The sequence below is a fragment of the Bactrocera tryoni genome, unplaced genomic scaffold (assembly GCF_016617805.1).
Source record: "Bactrocera tryoni isolate S06 unplaced genomic scaffold, CSIRO_BtryS06_freeze2 scaffold_7, whole genome shotgun sequence".
NCBI lineage: Eukaryota > Metazoa > Arthropoda > Insecta > Diptera > Tephritidae > Bactrocera > Bactrocera tryoni.
In genome coordinates, this window is record NW_024396366.1 from 8698906 (window position 1) to 8714863 (window position 15958).

Sequence of the window (15958 nt, forward strand, 5' to 3'; positions counted from 1 at the left end):
GGTCGCTTAAACTTGTCCGCCTTAGTAAGTTGTCTGTTCTCTCTGTTGACTTTCGGGAGGACCTGATCCTTTTTTAGACACGATTCCGATTACTTTCGTGGTCCAGGACTGACAACAAATTCTAGTATGAATGATATGTGCTGACTGGGAAGCTTCTCCAGAGGAGGAATATGTTATGAAAAAATAATCTTGCTAAGACTTATACCTATCAAAATATTTGCAATTAAAAATTCAAGGATTTGTGTAAATGGCACATGGTAATTCACAATGCTTAACCCAATTATTTCACATTATCACTTCGTATATTCAAATATACACTTTAAACATTGAAATAAGCTCACATCTCACTTTTATTTTGTGTAAGTTATAAGATAAATTAGTTAATTTAAAAATAATTTATCACACTTATTGGTGAAAAGGTTAGAGTGTTTACAATTATCAGGAAAACTAGCGTTGCCACATCTTAGAAACCAAAAATTAAGGATTTTCAAGAACATCGATTTTTTTGTTTGTTCTTTATTTTTTTCTGCACTAAAAAAATATCCCTAGTAGAGTCAATACCCAGGGTAACTGATGTCCTTTCGTGTAATACTTCTTTCTGCATTGACGGCCTTCGGCCGCGCTCCAAAAAAAATAACGTTGGATTTCGGGGATGACATTGTTGTTGGTGTTAATACTGTTTCAAAGACAGACGAAATTATCTAGGACTTCGAAGTATGACTGTCAATAGTGACGTGGTAGTCTAGTCGCGAGTGCGACGACTGTTTGTTTGATGACAGGAAATATTTCATCTTACCATCGTTCACTACCAGACCCATTTGCTTTGCTTCCTTTCGAGAAAGCAGAACTAACGGCGCAGATGTTGAGGCAAATTATATCAATATCATCGGCATACGCCAGCAGCAGTACACTCTTATAGAAGATTGTACCTGCTCGATTAAGTTCTGAAGCTCGAATTATTTTCTCCAGAAGTAGATTGAAGAAGTCACACGACAGGGAGTCGCCTTGTCTGAAAAGTCGTTTGGTATCGAACGGCTCGGAGAGATCCTTCCCGATCTGACGGAGCTTTTGGATTTGCTCAATGTCAGCTTACACAGCCGTATTAGTTTTGCAGGCATACCAATTTTAGACATAGAGGCAGCTCCTTTTCGTGCTGTCAAAAGCAGCTTTAAAATCGACACTGATAAAGTCCATTCAGTTTTTTGACCGTGGGCTTTAATCTTTCTCACAATACGCTCTATAGAACCTCTTATACGATGTTGATGAGGTTTATCCCACTGTAGTTGACGCAGATTTTGGGGTCTCCCATCGTCGTTTCGTCCGACCATATTCTACAAACAAGCTGATGTATGCTTTTTATCAGTTCTGCTCCGACGTGTTTGAATAACTCCTCCGCCAACTCATCGGCTCCCGCCGCTTTGTTGTTCTTCAGACGGGTAATTGCTATTCGTCGATAAATGTTATCTCTTAAAATCTTTCTTTAATTCAGAACTCATTAAAAACTTTAATAGGATTGCTTCCAAATGTATTCATTTGCAAGTTTTGTCACATTAGTACACAGCTGATTCGAATATTGGTTTTGCGTATGTTCGAAAAGACGAAAATCCAATCAGATTCTGTGACACCAATGAAAATTAAAATTGGTTTGCAATTCTCACAGCTAAGCAATTCTGTCTTGGATTCCACAACACCCCCGATTATCTTTTTTTGTAGAAGACAATTCTAGCTGCTATTTGAATATCACTTTTCTTCATATAATGCCAAACATGCTAACTTTTTGGCATTTTGCATAACTTTTCACATACACAACCAAAACACGACTATAAGTAATACGTGTTCAACCCAAATTTTAGAAGTATAATTAATTTCTCAGTACCAGTGGGGCGTTTCCTTGCTGTCCTTTGGCTTATGTCTGGTTTTTTTTGTCGAACCAACACCCTTGACACTCACAGAAGAGCCTGACAGAGTTTCTGCTTAATCATGTTAAAGCATTCGAGGTAACAGTGATCCCTTCACAGTGTAGGTCGTTGGCGACATAGCAAGTAGATTCACTGTTTCTGCCGGTGATATCCCTGCCCGCTTTTTTTCCAAGTTGATCTCCATATCGAGTTTTATTTCCAGAGAACCTTTAACCCAACCGTTTTATAACTATGTTACCACCAGGTATCTGCTTAGCTTCAAAAGTAATTCTAACCTCTTCCAGTGTCTTTTGACAGTAATTTGCCGCTACCTCTTTAATTTCGACGGCATTTATCAGCCGAGAGGAATATACAGCTAAGACGATTTCCACCGATCCTCTGTCTACTGGAATGTTTATTATTTTACCGTTCCTCGTTCTACATCTGAATTAGGGTAAGTAAGACCTATTTCTTTTCTACATTCCTTTGGATTTTCGGTAATAGATAGTTTATCATAGATGTGCTTATCGGTCTCTTATCTAAATCTTGTGCTTTATTTGGTTTGCATAGTTTATGACATTAGTTCTTACAGTAAACGTCTACGTGGATCGGTTGAGGTGATTTAGGTGGATGTTAGTTTTGCCTGGGTTGGAAATCTGATTTCGCTATATACATATATTATTGGTTAAGATATTGATTTCAAGTTTGGCTTTTTGTAGTATTTAAATTTTAATTTTTAAAGCAGTTTTAGTAAGTTAGTTTGGGGGTTTTACATATTTTAGTTGAACGAACTGTTGTTATTGTGTATAATTATGTTGCTGTCAAAAGTTTATTGGTAGATTCTATTTTTTGTTCCTGGTATATCGTATTTTAATTCCTTGACTTTCAAGTTTTAAGATAGATGGGGCTTTAGAAGGCTCTTTGGTTCTTTAAGGGGCTATACCAGTGTGACATTTTCAAAAAAAATTTTTGCTTTTTCGATAGTTTATATATTCAAAAATATCCTGTGAAATCGGTCAAGGTATCTTGAAAAGTTTTTGAATGGCAGCGTTCTAAACAGTGATCGACTTCAAATTAAAACTGGGTAAAGTTGAATCCATTTGCTATACAATGGACTATGATCTTTTAGATTGGTTCAAAATTGTCAATTTGGCATTAAAAAAAAGAATATTTTCAAAATGACGCCATTTCCTTAATTTTTGATATTTTTCAAAGATCGTAGTTCATTGTATAGAAAATATATTTAAATTTAATAAACATTTTGAATTTTTTTGTTTTAGCTACTCATTCGACCGGAATCATACCAGCAGTTGAGGCACTTTTTTTTTGGCAAGAAAAATTTTTAATATAGCTATGTATATACTTTATTACGTCCATAGAACGTTGAAACATTCAATCTAGTACTTTCTTTAAAAAAAATTCACGAAAATCGCCTAATTTTTCATGCGTCACACTGGTATAGGCCCTTAATATCAAGAATTGAAAGGAAATATACAGAAACTTATAATGGTGGTATGTTTTTTCATGTAAATTTTCAGTAAGTGAATTGCCTTCTCTCTTACTTACAAGGATGCAATTTTGTTAAGTACGGGCGATAGATGTGAATAGACTTTTTATTAAAATTCCATAATAGTTAGCCGACTTTGAACACCCAAAACCCCTTTTGAAACCCAGGTTTCATTTGTCTGCATAATGAGCGGTCAAGCAATGAAATCTTGCTTTTCAGATAAGAATCATCATATACGACTGAATTGCTACGTCCTACTACTTTCGTAATGATTTTTTTCTTGAAGACATTTAGTATGCCAAAATATCTGAGAGCGTTTGAGACTTCGTATATCTTTAAATTGCCCTCCGCCTTTTTTTTCAAATTCTAAACGAAGAGTCATTTTCTTTTCTGGTGAACGCAGAGTTGTGTTAATAAAGTTGAATTTCATAAGAATTAGTTTCAGTTTCATGATGACCAAATACGTTATGCTGTATCCATTCAGTATTCGGTTGCACTCCTTCATTCCTTGATTTTTCTCTTCTTCCTGAAGTGAGGGTACGAAGGCTATACGACTGATTTTTTACGTTTTTGGCATCACAACATCTGAATCGAAAATAGGTATTCTGAGTTACGATTGGATTGAAAGAAGAAGAGGAAGAGCTGTAGCTCTTTCGAAGTCAGCTGTTTGCCTTGAAACGTGTGAAAATGAAACATAACAAAGCAAAAATACACAAATTATTGTTGGTTTATTAAAATAAAGAAATTATATCGCGTTTTTTTTTAAATACTAACATGAAATCAGTAGCGGCAGCGATATTACTTGAGGAGGAGAGCAATGCGTTATTCAAAATATGATCTACATTACTCTATTAAATAAAAACAATTGCATTCAGTGCATTTTACAGCTCCTATATTAAAGAAGTAAATGCTTTTATTTCATTTCACAGCTCGTTATATAAATGAATAATAGTAAATTAAATAAAAGGCTAACAATTAAAAAATGACTACTTTGAATCCGGCTTATAATTTGGATCTAATCTTAGCATTTGCATTTTTATTTCTACTTTTTCCTTCACCAGCTCTTCCTTAATTCTATTGTGTCGCTTCTGTTCTTCAGGTTGCTTCACTGCAGTCTCCGCCAAAGTTTCTAGAGAACGATTCATGTGCCGTAAATATGAAGTAACTTCTTCCATTTTACCAAAGGCAGCTTCATTGAATTTTTTCGTCTCTGCATAAAATTCTTTTTGATTTGTATCTGTTGCTTAAGTAATGAAGAAGTGCTCTGCTTCTCTGCTCTCGCCTCTCTATTTTGGCTGCTAGCTCTACTGGTTGAAGGGATATCATCCGTTTCCAAACCCGTCAAAGCTATCACCTTTTCATCAAGTGGGCTTATGCGTTGTAAACGGCAAGGACCTCCACAGGTGCTCATCCTTTCTTTTTTGTTATGCGATAATTTTCGCTTCATGTAGCATTTCCAGTCAATCCAGACCTGCACGAAAACGTTAGATTTAACTTAATTTTTTAAAATTAATTGTAGGTAATAACTTACCTTTCTCCATGTATTGGAATCTTTTGTTGGTGGGCCAAGTGCATTTAAATTCCTTGCAACCTCCTCCCAAAACTCCTGTACTTCTTCCTTCGGTCGCTTTTGGAAGCCCTGCGCAATATCTCTTTTCGTGGCCATCATATCTGCCGTTGTTACTTTTGACCTGCAAACATATCAAAATATATCATTTAAGCACAAACAACCAAGGACACCACCATTTTGTCTTTTACAACTATAATCTTAAAGTTTTACTTACATATTTGAGGAAATTATTTTATCCAAGTGCACGAAAATGAATATATGTATAACGGCTTTCCACCAACAAAACTTCAACGTACAAAAACGTAATTACGATCGCAATGCAGAATACATAGAATTGGAATTTTCGAAGTTGAATCGAAACGCAGAATACCAAAGTTGCCAATCGGAGAAAATTTCGATTCGAGTAGAAATGCAGAATAGGGGCAGTAAAATTAAATTTCCTCTTCTTGTTTAAGAGACTACATGGTTTTCATGGGGTCAACAAATCGATTTTTTATTGTCTAATTTAACATCTAATAAAAAATTGAAATGAAATATTTAATTTTTTATATGGAAAGAAATACTGAAAATAGGCCGTGTTCTGCTTGAGGAAACCTATGTAATCCCTTAAAACCTCCTTAACGTAGGTTGTGCCACGGCAACGTTAATATCATTTCCATTGCATTTTTGATAGTTACCGTCAGCAGGGATGATTTCGCATGATACCAAGGATGATGAGGAAATGTTACTTCATCTCACTTATCAAACAACAAAATTCTTCCATACTTCAACGAAAAAAACTTATGAATAAGGACGAACATTATAAAAAGGCTATTAAATTGTTGGTACAACTTTGGCTTAAAATTAAAAGTGGAAAATTTTCCGAAGGTTTTTCCGTATGCGCAGCATATCAGATTTGCAGCCAACATTTTCGCCATTGTAAAATAAATCAAAAATAATGTTCATTAACCGAATTAAAATTTCGTTTAAAAATGTTCAGATGTGTAATTATTAGAGTTTGGTTGTTACCGGCAAAATATTCTATTTAATTTCAATAGAATCCACACAGACTGCCCAATATTTCCAGTAAAAAGTCAGCCGAAGGCATTGGACACAAGATGTTCGGTATCTGTGGTTTGAAAAGTTGTTCATCTTTTTCGACATTTGATAGACGTGAAATGGCACACCTTAAAAGTGTTTAATTTGTTCATACACAATTTACACATGGAATTTAAAAGTGTTATAATGTATATAGGAAGTGGGCGTAGTTTGTTGATTCCGCCCATTTTCACAATGGAACATAAGAATGTTAGGAAATTTTTATCTAAAGTTGGTTGAAATTGGTCGAGTACGGATCCGGAGAAATGAAATTTTACCTAAAAATGGGCAGTGCCACGCTCATTGTCCAATTTTAACACCGGATCGTATAAAGCCATTTTTCACCATCCCGGATGTAAAATTTAAATTAGTTATTGACTTATCACATTTTTACTAATTTTTAAGAAAACCGTTGTATGGAGAATGGGCAGGGTTATCAACCGATTTCCCCCGATTTTACACTGTCATAAGAACTGTTAAACGTATACGCTCCTACGTGATTTGGGATTATATACATATGTAGTTTGCATGATTGGGAGCGTAGAAGCATCACTGTCATAGCCGTTGCGCAAATATTTGCAATATTTGAAAAGTAATTGCACAAAAACTTACACCAAATCCAAATTTGTTAGCTAAAATGTCTTTAAGTTATTTATGTTAAATATAATTTTAAAATTATTGTTTAAATGAGTTAAGACTCTCCCATTCTACCCGAAAAAAACTGGCGCACCCTTATATAACACACCACACCTGAGAATAACATCACACTCAACAACTCAGAAGAACATAGTTGACGACACCACACGCGTACAAAACACAACTCACCACGCTTGTACATCAACCCACACAACATAAAGGATGGTCCCCTGAGCAGATTAAACACATTCGTTTCATATATGTACATTCGTTTTGCGACACCCATCCCGCGCGCTGCAGTTAGCACCACACACGATCCCGTTCAATTCGATTTCCTTCATGGGCCTCCGAAATAAATAAACATTTAACTTTAAGAAAAATAAAGTTTATATAAAGTTAATGACTCTATAAATTACGTTGTATATTATAGAAGTGTGTCACACAAGTAAACAGGTATTTTTATTTCATATGTGCGGATAACTATTCCATTTAAACTAGTTCAATTTATACATATGTACATGGTGATTACTAAAATGAAAATAAAGATATATCCTGGTTAGAAACTTAAAAAATTATATTTATTCAATTTTTTAAATTTAGTCGATAATTTTTGCTATCTAACTTGTCAGTGAAAGTATTAATAAAAACATTTCGCACATTTTTATGTTTGAAAATGCAAATTATCAGCAGTTTTTAGCAATTTCATGGAGGAGCATCAGCCAATATCACATAAGCAGTGCAACTGCGCCGTTTTGCCAAATTTTTTAAATTTATTTTATAATTTTTGCTATCTAACTTGTCAGTGAAAGTATTAATAAAAACATTTCGCACATTTTTATGTTTGAAAATGCAAATTTTCAGCAGTTTTTAGCAATTTCATGCAGGAGCATCAGCCAGCATAACATCAGCATTGCAAACTGCGCCGTTTTGCCAATATTTACTGCATTACTGAAAAATTTCAAATTCAACCTATTAGATGTTGGAGCCACGCACACTTCTTAAATATTTCTAAACCCCTCTCTTTAATGCGATTAGTTGTGAGATTGTTACATTGAGCCGTTTAGCCACGGATTCAGAAGGACGCAAAATCGCATACAATTATTGATTTCACGACATATCTCGTTCATTTTCGACTTGGTGATTTTTCAAAGTTGCTGGTCGAAAAATCGACCAATAGCTGTAAATGGGTTAATGGGGTTTTGTGGGCGTGGCAGTGGTCTTATTACACCCATCTTCAATCCCACACTTTTTATGGTTCCAAGGAACATGTGTATCATATTTCATCCAGATATATTAATTTTACTTAAGTTACACCTTGCACAGAGTACGGATGGACAGACAGTCAACCGAATTTCAACTTATCTCATCATCCTAATCATTTATATCAAACGAACACTCTGTAGCAACAAGTTGAAAGAGTATAAAAGTAATAATAATATATTTGTTCAGCTACGGTTATCCGGAATAAGTTTTCTTTGTCATTATAAGCCACAATTTAATAGAGCATGTTTTCCTTACATAATTCAGAAAAATTAATTTAAAATGCGGGGTAATGTTTTTCTGCACCATATCGTATTTTAATAGCAAGAAATATAATATATTATATATTATTATGTTAGATATTTACAACATCAACATTTATAGTTTTGCGGAGAAAAGTAAGAATATCAGCAGACTCTTCTATCCTCTTTGAAGTCGGTTTACCAGCACCGTGACCAGCTTTACTATAGACCCGTAGAAGAATTGGATTTTCTTGAGCAGAATTTCGTACGGCATCTTGTAGAGCAGCTACAAATTTTAACGAATGTAAGGGGCTGACACGGTCATCATGATCTGCTGTTAGAATTAAGGTAGAAGGATATTCTTCACACTTTTTGTTTGGAACGTGAACATTGTGCAGAGGCGAATATTTCAACAAATTTTCAAAATGTTCCTTTTCAATAGGGTCGCCATAATCAGAGCACCAAGCATGCCCAATAGTGAATTTATGGAAACGTAACATATCCATGACACTGTTTAGAACACAAATTTAGTTTTTGTAACTCAGCTTTCTTAATAAGTTAACTTACCCAACTTGCGCGACAGCTGCACCAAAAAGATCGGGTCGCTGATTAATACAGGCACCAACTAACAGCCCTCCATTTGATCCTCCCTGTATCACAAGACGATCTTTAGTTGTATAGTTATTATTAATTAAATATTCGGCTGATGCTTGGAAGTCATCAAAAACATTTTGTTTGTTCAAAAGTCGACCTGCGTTGTGCCATTTTTCGCCGTATTCCCCTCCTCCACGCAGATTCGGGTACGCTAATATGCCATCGAATGTATCCATGAACATTAACCCTGTGGCAGAAAAGGAGGGTTGTAGGCTTATATTAAAGCCACCATAACCATAAAGAAGACAAGGTTGAGGCGATATAACTTCCCCCTTTTTGCGTATTATAAACATAGGTATTTTTGTCCCATCTTTACTATTATAGAACAATTGTTTTATTTCATAGTCATATTGGCTGAAACCATCCAGTTGTAATTTAATTTCACGGAATATTTGTAATTCTTTATTCGGTAAGCCGAAATCGTATTGATAAATAGTGCCAGGATTCAAAAATGATGAGAAATTAAAGAAAATTTCTGAATATTTTTTTTTGCCAGATACTGCTACAACAGTTCCAATATCCAAAGAAAATTTTTTAACTAACTTTCCAGTTTTTATACAATTTGCTTGAAGGACACTCTGAAAAATAAAAATAATTGGTTAAGAAACAGTATATAAATTAAATTTATTCATTTAAATAATGTCTGATTTAGAAATATGCACCAATATTGAAAAAGAGCATCAGCGATTATTTGCAAAATTTATAATGTTGCTTATGACAGCATATTATCGAAAAATATATGTTTCAAAATAAATAAGAAATAGCTAAGTTTAGATGTCATTTGTATGAATTTTAGGCATTAAAAAGTTTAAAGATGCCCGTAAAATGTTGTAAAAAGTAACGATGTATATGAGTAAGTTTATTACACAGTCAAAGAACGAAACTACTAGTCGTTTTCAACTCATTTATGAAGTTAACATCTGTAAATTATTTAAACGAGGCTCTCATTGTAACTATAGGAAGATCTATTTTGTATGTGATTATCGCCTTTAAAGAGTCACGTATGGAATTGCTCCGCATCACATTTTGTCGTAAAGTAACTACATTAAGCAGCACTTAAGGCGGCAAACGCAAGCAAAGGGATCTTAGAAGTTATAGTCACACTTGTATATGGATGACTTACTAACTGGGGATGACAGGAGATATTTCGTCTTGCCCTCGCTCACTACCGACCCATTTGCTTCGCTTCCGTATCCAGTTTGGAGCTCCTCTTCATGCTGTTAAAAGTAGCTTTGAAATCGACGAACAGGTAGTGTCTATTGATCCTTTTTTATGGGTCTTTTCCAAGATTTGACGCATGGTGAATATCTGGCCAGTTGTTGATTTTCCAGACCTAAAGCCACACTGATAAGGTATAATCAGTTTGTTGACGGTAGGCTATTTTATTTCACACAGTACGTTCGATAGCACCTTATATGCGATGTTGAGGATGCTATTCAAACGGTAGTTGGCAGAGATTGTGGGGTCTCCCATTCTTAAATTTCCATGTTGTAGTTGTGACGGGTACCCAATCCCTGTTAGGTTAATAAGATTAGCTAAGTTGTCGTCGACGTCATCAAAAGGTAGGCCCAAGAAACGTGCTCTGTCAATGGGAGAAAGGTGTCAGGTGAGTGAAGTTTGAGGGGCATGCAGTGTCATGCGGAGACTCATTTTAAGCAGGACTTAAATTAGATATGTTGGGTATATTCTGAATAAGTAAGAGTTTAACCTGTTACAGTATTCAGAACGAAGCTGCTCAAGGGTCACTCTCATTTCTCGCGGCAGAGGAATGACCCCTTGATGCTCCTAGAAGATTCCCCTCCAAGCAGGTGCCTGCAGGGATGATTTCTGCGAAAGCACCCCAGCAGGAACTGCTTGGAGAGGAGTTCATTATGCTTCTTAACTGGGAGCATACGGGCCTCACTATGTAGGTGTTCGATAGGATCCATCAAGGGGCACCCCGTAGTAGTCCGGAGTGAAGTATTATGGCAAATCTGGAGCATGTTCGTCTGCTTTGCACTGCATCCAGTCGACCATATTCGTGCGGCGTAGTTAAAGACCGGTCGCCGATTGCCTTGTAAGTTGCCAACAACGTTTTTCTGCCCTTTTCCCATGTGCTGCAATAATCGCAGTCGAATGAGGAGTGAAGAAGCGCAGGCTGTCAAGTGTCACACCTAAAATTTTAGGATTATTGGCAGTCGGAATCTTGACGCCATCGACTGCAATATTAAGGTCAAGTCTATACTCCTTCGTCCAGTTTGTAAATATGGTCGCAGTGGATTCATTGGGGGAGAGAGTTAAATTCCGTGCAGCGTTGAAGCGAGAAAGGTCGGAGGAAATATAACCGTTTACGTTTGAACGCATGCCATCGATTCCATTGCCCGACGTCAATATCGTACAATCATCAACGTAGAGGACACCACCCTGCGGAAACTAAATTTTAAGTTTTTACATCGAAATAATACGGACGATTGACGACCGCTCAGTTCTGGAGGTAGCGTAGTTTCTTCGATTTTCTCCAGTAGCGTTGTATAACTGACTGTATCAGAGGCTTTCGACAAGTCCAACGCTACGAGGATCGTTCTCTCACAGGGTAGTTTCTGGTTAAGGGCACGAACTATCTGGGGATTTATGACGCTAAGTACTGTAGTGGTATTGTGTACTTTTCGGAAGCCATGCTGGTGGTTTGCTAGGCTCAGGTGGTGTGTGAAAGTTGGAAATAGCAAAGCGTCAAGTGTCTTCACTACTGTAGTGGGACCACTCCTACGGCTTTCCACTCATAGGATAATTGAAGAGTGGTCAGCGACAGTTTGAGGACCTTGATGAGGTAACTTACTCCCGTCGAGCCTAGATGCTACAGCATTAATATGTTGATTCCATCAGGGCCTATAGATTTGGACGATTTCGCCTTACTGATGATACTCTTAACCTCCTCATCGCTGAAAGTAAGCGGTGCACAGTCTTTTGACATTGCGTACATCGTTTGGCTTTGTCTTCGCCGCCGTATTTGAAAAGCTCGGCCGGTAATCCATCTCCGCTCTCACCGCTCACCGTCAAAAATTGGCACCAGCACAGAGAATATACACATATACACTTGAGGCCGTGCAAAGCTTACCACTATACTTTCTTAAACTTTTTTTCGGACTTTTTCGTTCGTTAGGGATTTGTTTCAATTTTGTTTTTTTTTCTGCTTTTAGTAAGCATAAGTAAACTAAATAATATTATCTAATTATAATTATAGCTTTAAATTTATTACGTTTAATGAGTAAAACACAAACAAGATTTTCTGTGCTTATACAAAAGCGGCCGATTTTATTGTTTCTAAAGTAATAACGAGTCTAAACTTCGTGTTTCAATTAAAAAAAATTAAATAAAGCATTAATTTCAATTTTAGTGTAAATGAAATTAAATTTAAAAAAATATAATAATTCATCGCATGTCAGTCTCTTATATTTCGTGCTCATATTGTAACGCTCACTAACTTTCAAATGATTTGGTCTATAGCTGAATGTGTTTTGTTTTTAATATTTTTAATAATTTTGATAAATATGTAGCAAGAAGTTAAGCTATGAAGTGTTGTTAAATATGCACTTGCAAATTTTTAATGGTAAGCTTTGCGTGGCCACAAGTATACATTGTAATCAGCCCTAAAGCTACGGATACGAATGTCCGCTACGCATAATTGGTTATCACTGAATCCATGTGAATTCGAAACTTTTGTTACCAGTCATAACTTTGAATTTTGACGTTTCGAATAAGCTGGGTAAAAGAAAAAGTTTAAATTTTTAGAAATAAAACTGAAATCGTTCATAATCAAATTGAATTTACGAACGAAATATGGATCTGCTAAGACTCTAAGAATTTCGAACTTACGTACGGAATTGTTCGGATTGTATCATAGCAATTTCATATCTTTCCCGAAAAAACCGTATACGATGGAGTGCATGGTAGGGCTATATGTGTTTCTTCGATAAAATTGTAAAACACATTGTATGACCCAATCACTTGACCCGCAAAACAAATACAAGGGCGTGAACAGGACTTAAAAAAACAGAACAAATGGTTTTTTCGGCAAAATCAATTTATTTTATTCAAAATTCTGCTTCAAAAGCTTTTGCACGGTCTAAAAACGAACGAGTGTTTTAGCACGTTGGCCGGTATGGCCGCCAGTATGCCGGTGCAAGCCTCTCAATGGCCTCTACGCTTTCCTTTCATGGGAAAATGCATTTTTGCGAAAAGGAAGAAGTCGCTCGGTGCCATATCAGGTGAATACGGGGAGTGTGCTTTTGGAATGTGCTTTTTGGTCAAATAATCGTCCTTCGAATGTTGGATTCTGTGCAACTTTTGGTCGTCAGTCAATTTGTGCGGAACAAACCGTGCACACATCTTTAGTAAGCCCAAATTTTCGGTCAAAATGCGATAAATCGATGTGTTGGAGATGTTCAATTTCATTTCCATGAAGTTTTTGATGAATTCATGCACAGTTTCGATGGAATTTCCGGTGATCACGGATTTTGATTGGCCCACATGTTGATCAACATTTATGTCCTCACGACCACTTTGAAAACGTTGAAACCACTCGTGCACTCTGCTACGGGATAGGCAATCATCGCCATAAACTTGTTTCATCAATTGAAACGTTTCAGTAAAAGTTTACCAATCTTAAAACAAAATTTAATGTTGGCTCTTTGTTCGAACCTCATTTTCGCACCGATAACACAAACATACTGACACTTAAAACGCAATAACTTCACTTCCAATCGATGAAATGTCATGAAATGCCAACAGGGGGCGCTAGGTTCAAAAAGTCCTGTTTACTTTGGAAAGCAACTTGTAGAATAAATGGAAATTATTGTGAAACCAGGCTACAGTTATTTTCATATTGTTCCAGAAGTAATCAAGGAATAATTGACGAAGATTCTTTTCCACGCACATTGCAAAAAAATGTATTCCTGCTACAACTCAGCATAACTAGATACACAAAGGGTTTGTTTAAAACCCGTTGATACATAAATAAAAAATGGAGCACCACTATATAATATTCATATATTCAAAAAGCTGACAACGAAATAAAATTCCATGTAGAAAATATCGCGTTACTATGAGACGGCAAAAAATGAAAAATATCAAAATGAAACACGATGAATTTTTATGTTGTAGATTAACAATTTTAAAATTTTTACTCACCTTGACATCTTGCATATAGCATAATAACAATTTGTCACTATCGACACATTTTCCCCAGTCTAGTACATCGCTTTCCTGTTCCTAGAAAAGTTGGATTTTTTATCTTTATTTTATAAAAGTTATAAAACACACAAAAAAAAAACGTTAACTTCGGTTAAAAAGCTTTAATACCCTTCACGCAGCTATATCCTATAGTTATCTGATCTAATTCAATTCAGTTCAGTGCTACTCTGCTCATCAATCGATAAAGATAGCAGATTCCAAGGCACTAGTCAGACATTGTGTACTTTGGAACGCACCTTGTATAAAAGAAATTGCGAAACGTAAAGGTGGTCCGCGATTAATATTTAATATTGTTAGAGCGTTAGAGTAGACGAAGAAACATTATAATTCTTGTGATCGTGAATGAATTTTCAAAATTTGTTTGGTTATACCAACACACTGAGTGGAAGCAGCTGTATTCGGAAATCTAAAGCGCATCATCACTGACAGAGATGCGGAATTCACAAACATCTTGAAAGCCAAATTCTTGATCGTGTAACTGCAGCGTCAATATTTGAATCAGCTGCTTACGATTTAATTCTACTAAAATTTATAATGATTTCCGCTATTTGAGCTTAACGGTAGGGCAAGTAGCGTTTGGCTTTTTCGAAAAACATTATAGCCATTAAAGAACTTCCCCAAGCAAGACCCTTACTGGAGATAAGCTTTGATTGGTTTTTGCTTCGATATATATACATTATATTTATTATGTCATGTTTTCAAATTTACTGTAATGAAAAATGTTGACCTTAATGTAGTTTTTTTTTAACCCTCAATTTGTTTATGTTAATTAAAACTTACTGGAATTATTGTTTCCCAATTTTCTTCACGAGGATTTTCCAAATCAATGATAACAATTCTGTAATTGGGAGAATTTTTGTTTGTCCTAAAATACATTTTTGGCCCAATATTGGTAATGTACTGAAAATAGACATTAGAAATATTTAAAGTGAACTCATTTTGTGATTACTTACCTCATAATCGTATTCAAATTTATCTATCACTTTTATCACATTTAAGCCTGACTGTATTTTGTCGCTTTCATTTAAATCAATGTAATAAAGTAGATTATCGCGGCAACCTTTAACTATGGGCATGACCAAATACCTTCCACAGTCAGACACGACAGCTTGTCTAAAAAAAAAACAAATAGTCTATGTGAATAAACAATGAAATATTTGGCAAGGTATAATTGTGTAAAAACAAACGAAAGAGTTAAAAACAATTTATTACAACCACACGAAACACTCGGAAAATAGTAGAATTGCGGTGTCCCATAACTTAAATAAATCCTCAGGTAACGCCGATAGGGTTCCCGAAGTTTTAATTTTTCATTTTTGTGGTTCAGTCGTGTTTTCATGAATTTTCTGTTTACATTTTGATGATTTTGTGTTATTTACAATCCATACGTATGCAGTTATCAAGAAAAGAAGTTTCATTGGCTAAAATCTTTGAAATTTTTTTAATTAAAAAAGCAAAACAATACAAAAGGAAACGGCTGATTTTGTCATTATGGATTCAAACACTTTTATCGAATTTAGCTGAACCATAGCTGTGAACTGATAAATTCTGTAGTCGGAATTTTTAATATTGAAATAAAAAACAATTGAACTGTGCTTTCATGAAAACTTCTTTCAAATAAAAAAATTGGACGAATCCAATTATGTGTCATGGTTCCTACAAATGAGAAGTGTTTTTGTACACTCCGATAGCACTGTGAAACATTTTTGGGATTATTGTCTTGGGGGTGAGAAATTCCAAGTCAGGGTGATGGTACTAGGTCAGTTTAGTAAAACCCTCAAATGGTTTGGCGTTCGTATGTGTCAGTTTTTTTTATGACCTTTACAATTTTTTCCTTATTTTGATGTTTTTTCGCTTAGTTGTAACATATATTTTTTTTTTTTTA

General features: G+C 35.5%; 2 protein-coding genes across 3 annotated transcripts in view; both read right to left on the reverse strand.

Annotated features, from left to right (window-relative positions):
* Nucleotides 1–4284: 4284 nt before the first annotated feature.
* Nucleotides 4285–5367, reverse strand: LOC120781485. The gene is made up of 3 exons (XM_040113707.1): nucleotides 5190–5367; nucleotides 4937–5096; nucleotides 4285–4876 (listed from the first exon to the last, which is right to left on the reverse strand). Coding segments are annotated over exons 1-3 (492 nt in total). The 5' UTR covers nucleotides 5192–5367; the 3' UTR covers nucleotides 4285–4546.
* Nucleotides 5368–8241: 2874 nt separating this feature from the next.
* The window catches only part of LOC120781419 (prolyl endopeptidase), a 46913-nt gene continuing 39196 nt past the window's right edge, over nucleotides 8242–15958 (reverse strand). The window contains exons 4-8 of one of the 2 annotated variants that reach the window (XM_040113632.1): nucleotides 15027–15186; nucleotides 14854–14973; nucleotides 14011–14091; nucleotides 8758–9422; nucleotides 8242–8700 (exon numbers count right to left, since the gene is read on the reverse strand). In XM_040113632.1, coding sequence (XP_039969566.1) covers nucleotides 8304–8700; nucleotides 8758–9422; nucleotides 14011–14091; nucleotides 14854–14973; nucleotides 15027–15186 — 1423 coding nt within the window. In that variant the 3' untranslated portion in view covers nucleotides 8242–8303. The remainder of the gene's footprint in view (nucleotides 8701–8757; nucleotides 9423–14010; nucleotides 14092–14853; nucleotides 14974–15026; nucleotides 15187–15958) is intronic. The other variant, XM_040113633.1, reaches the window with a different exon arrangement.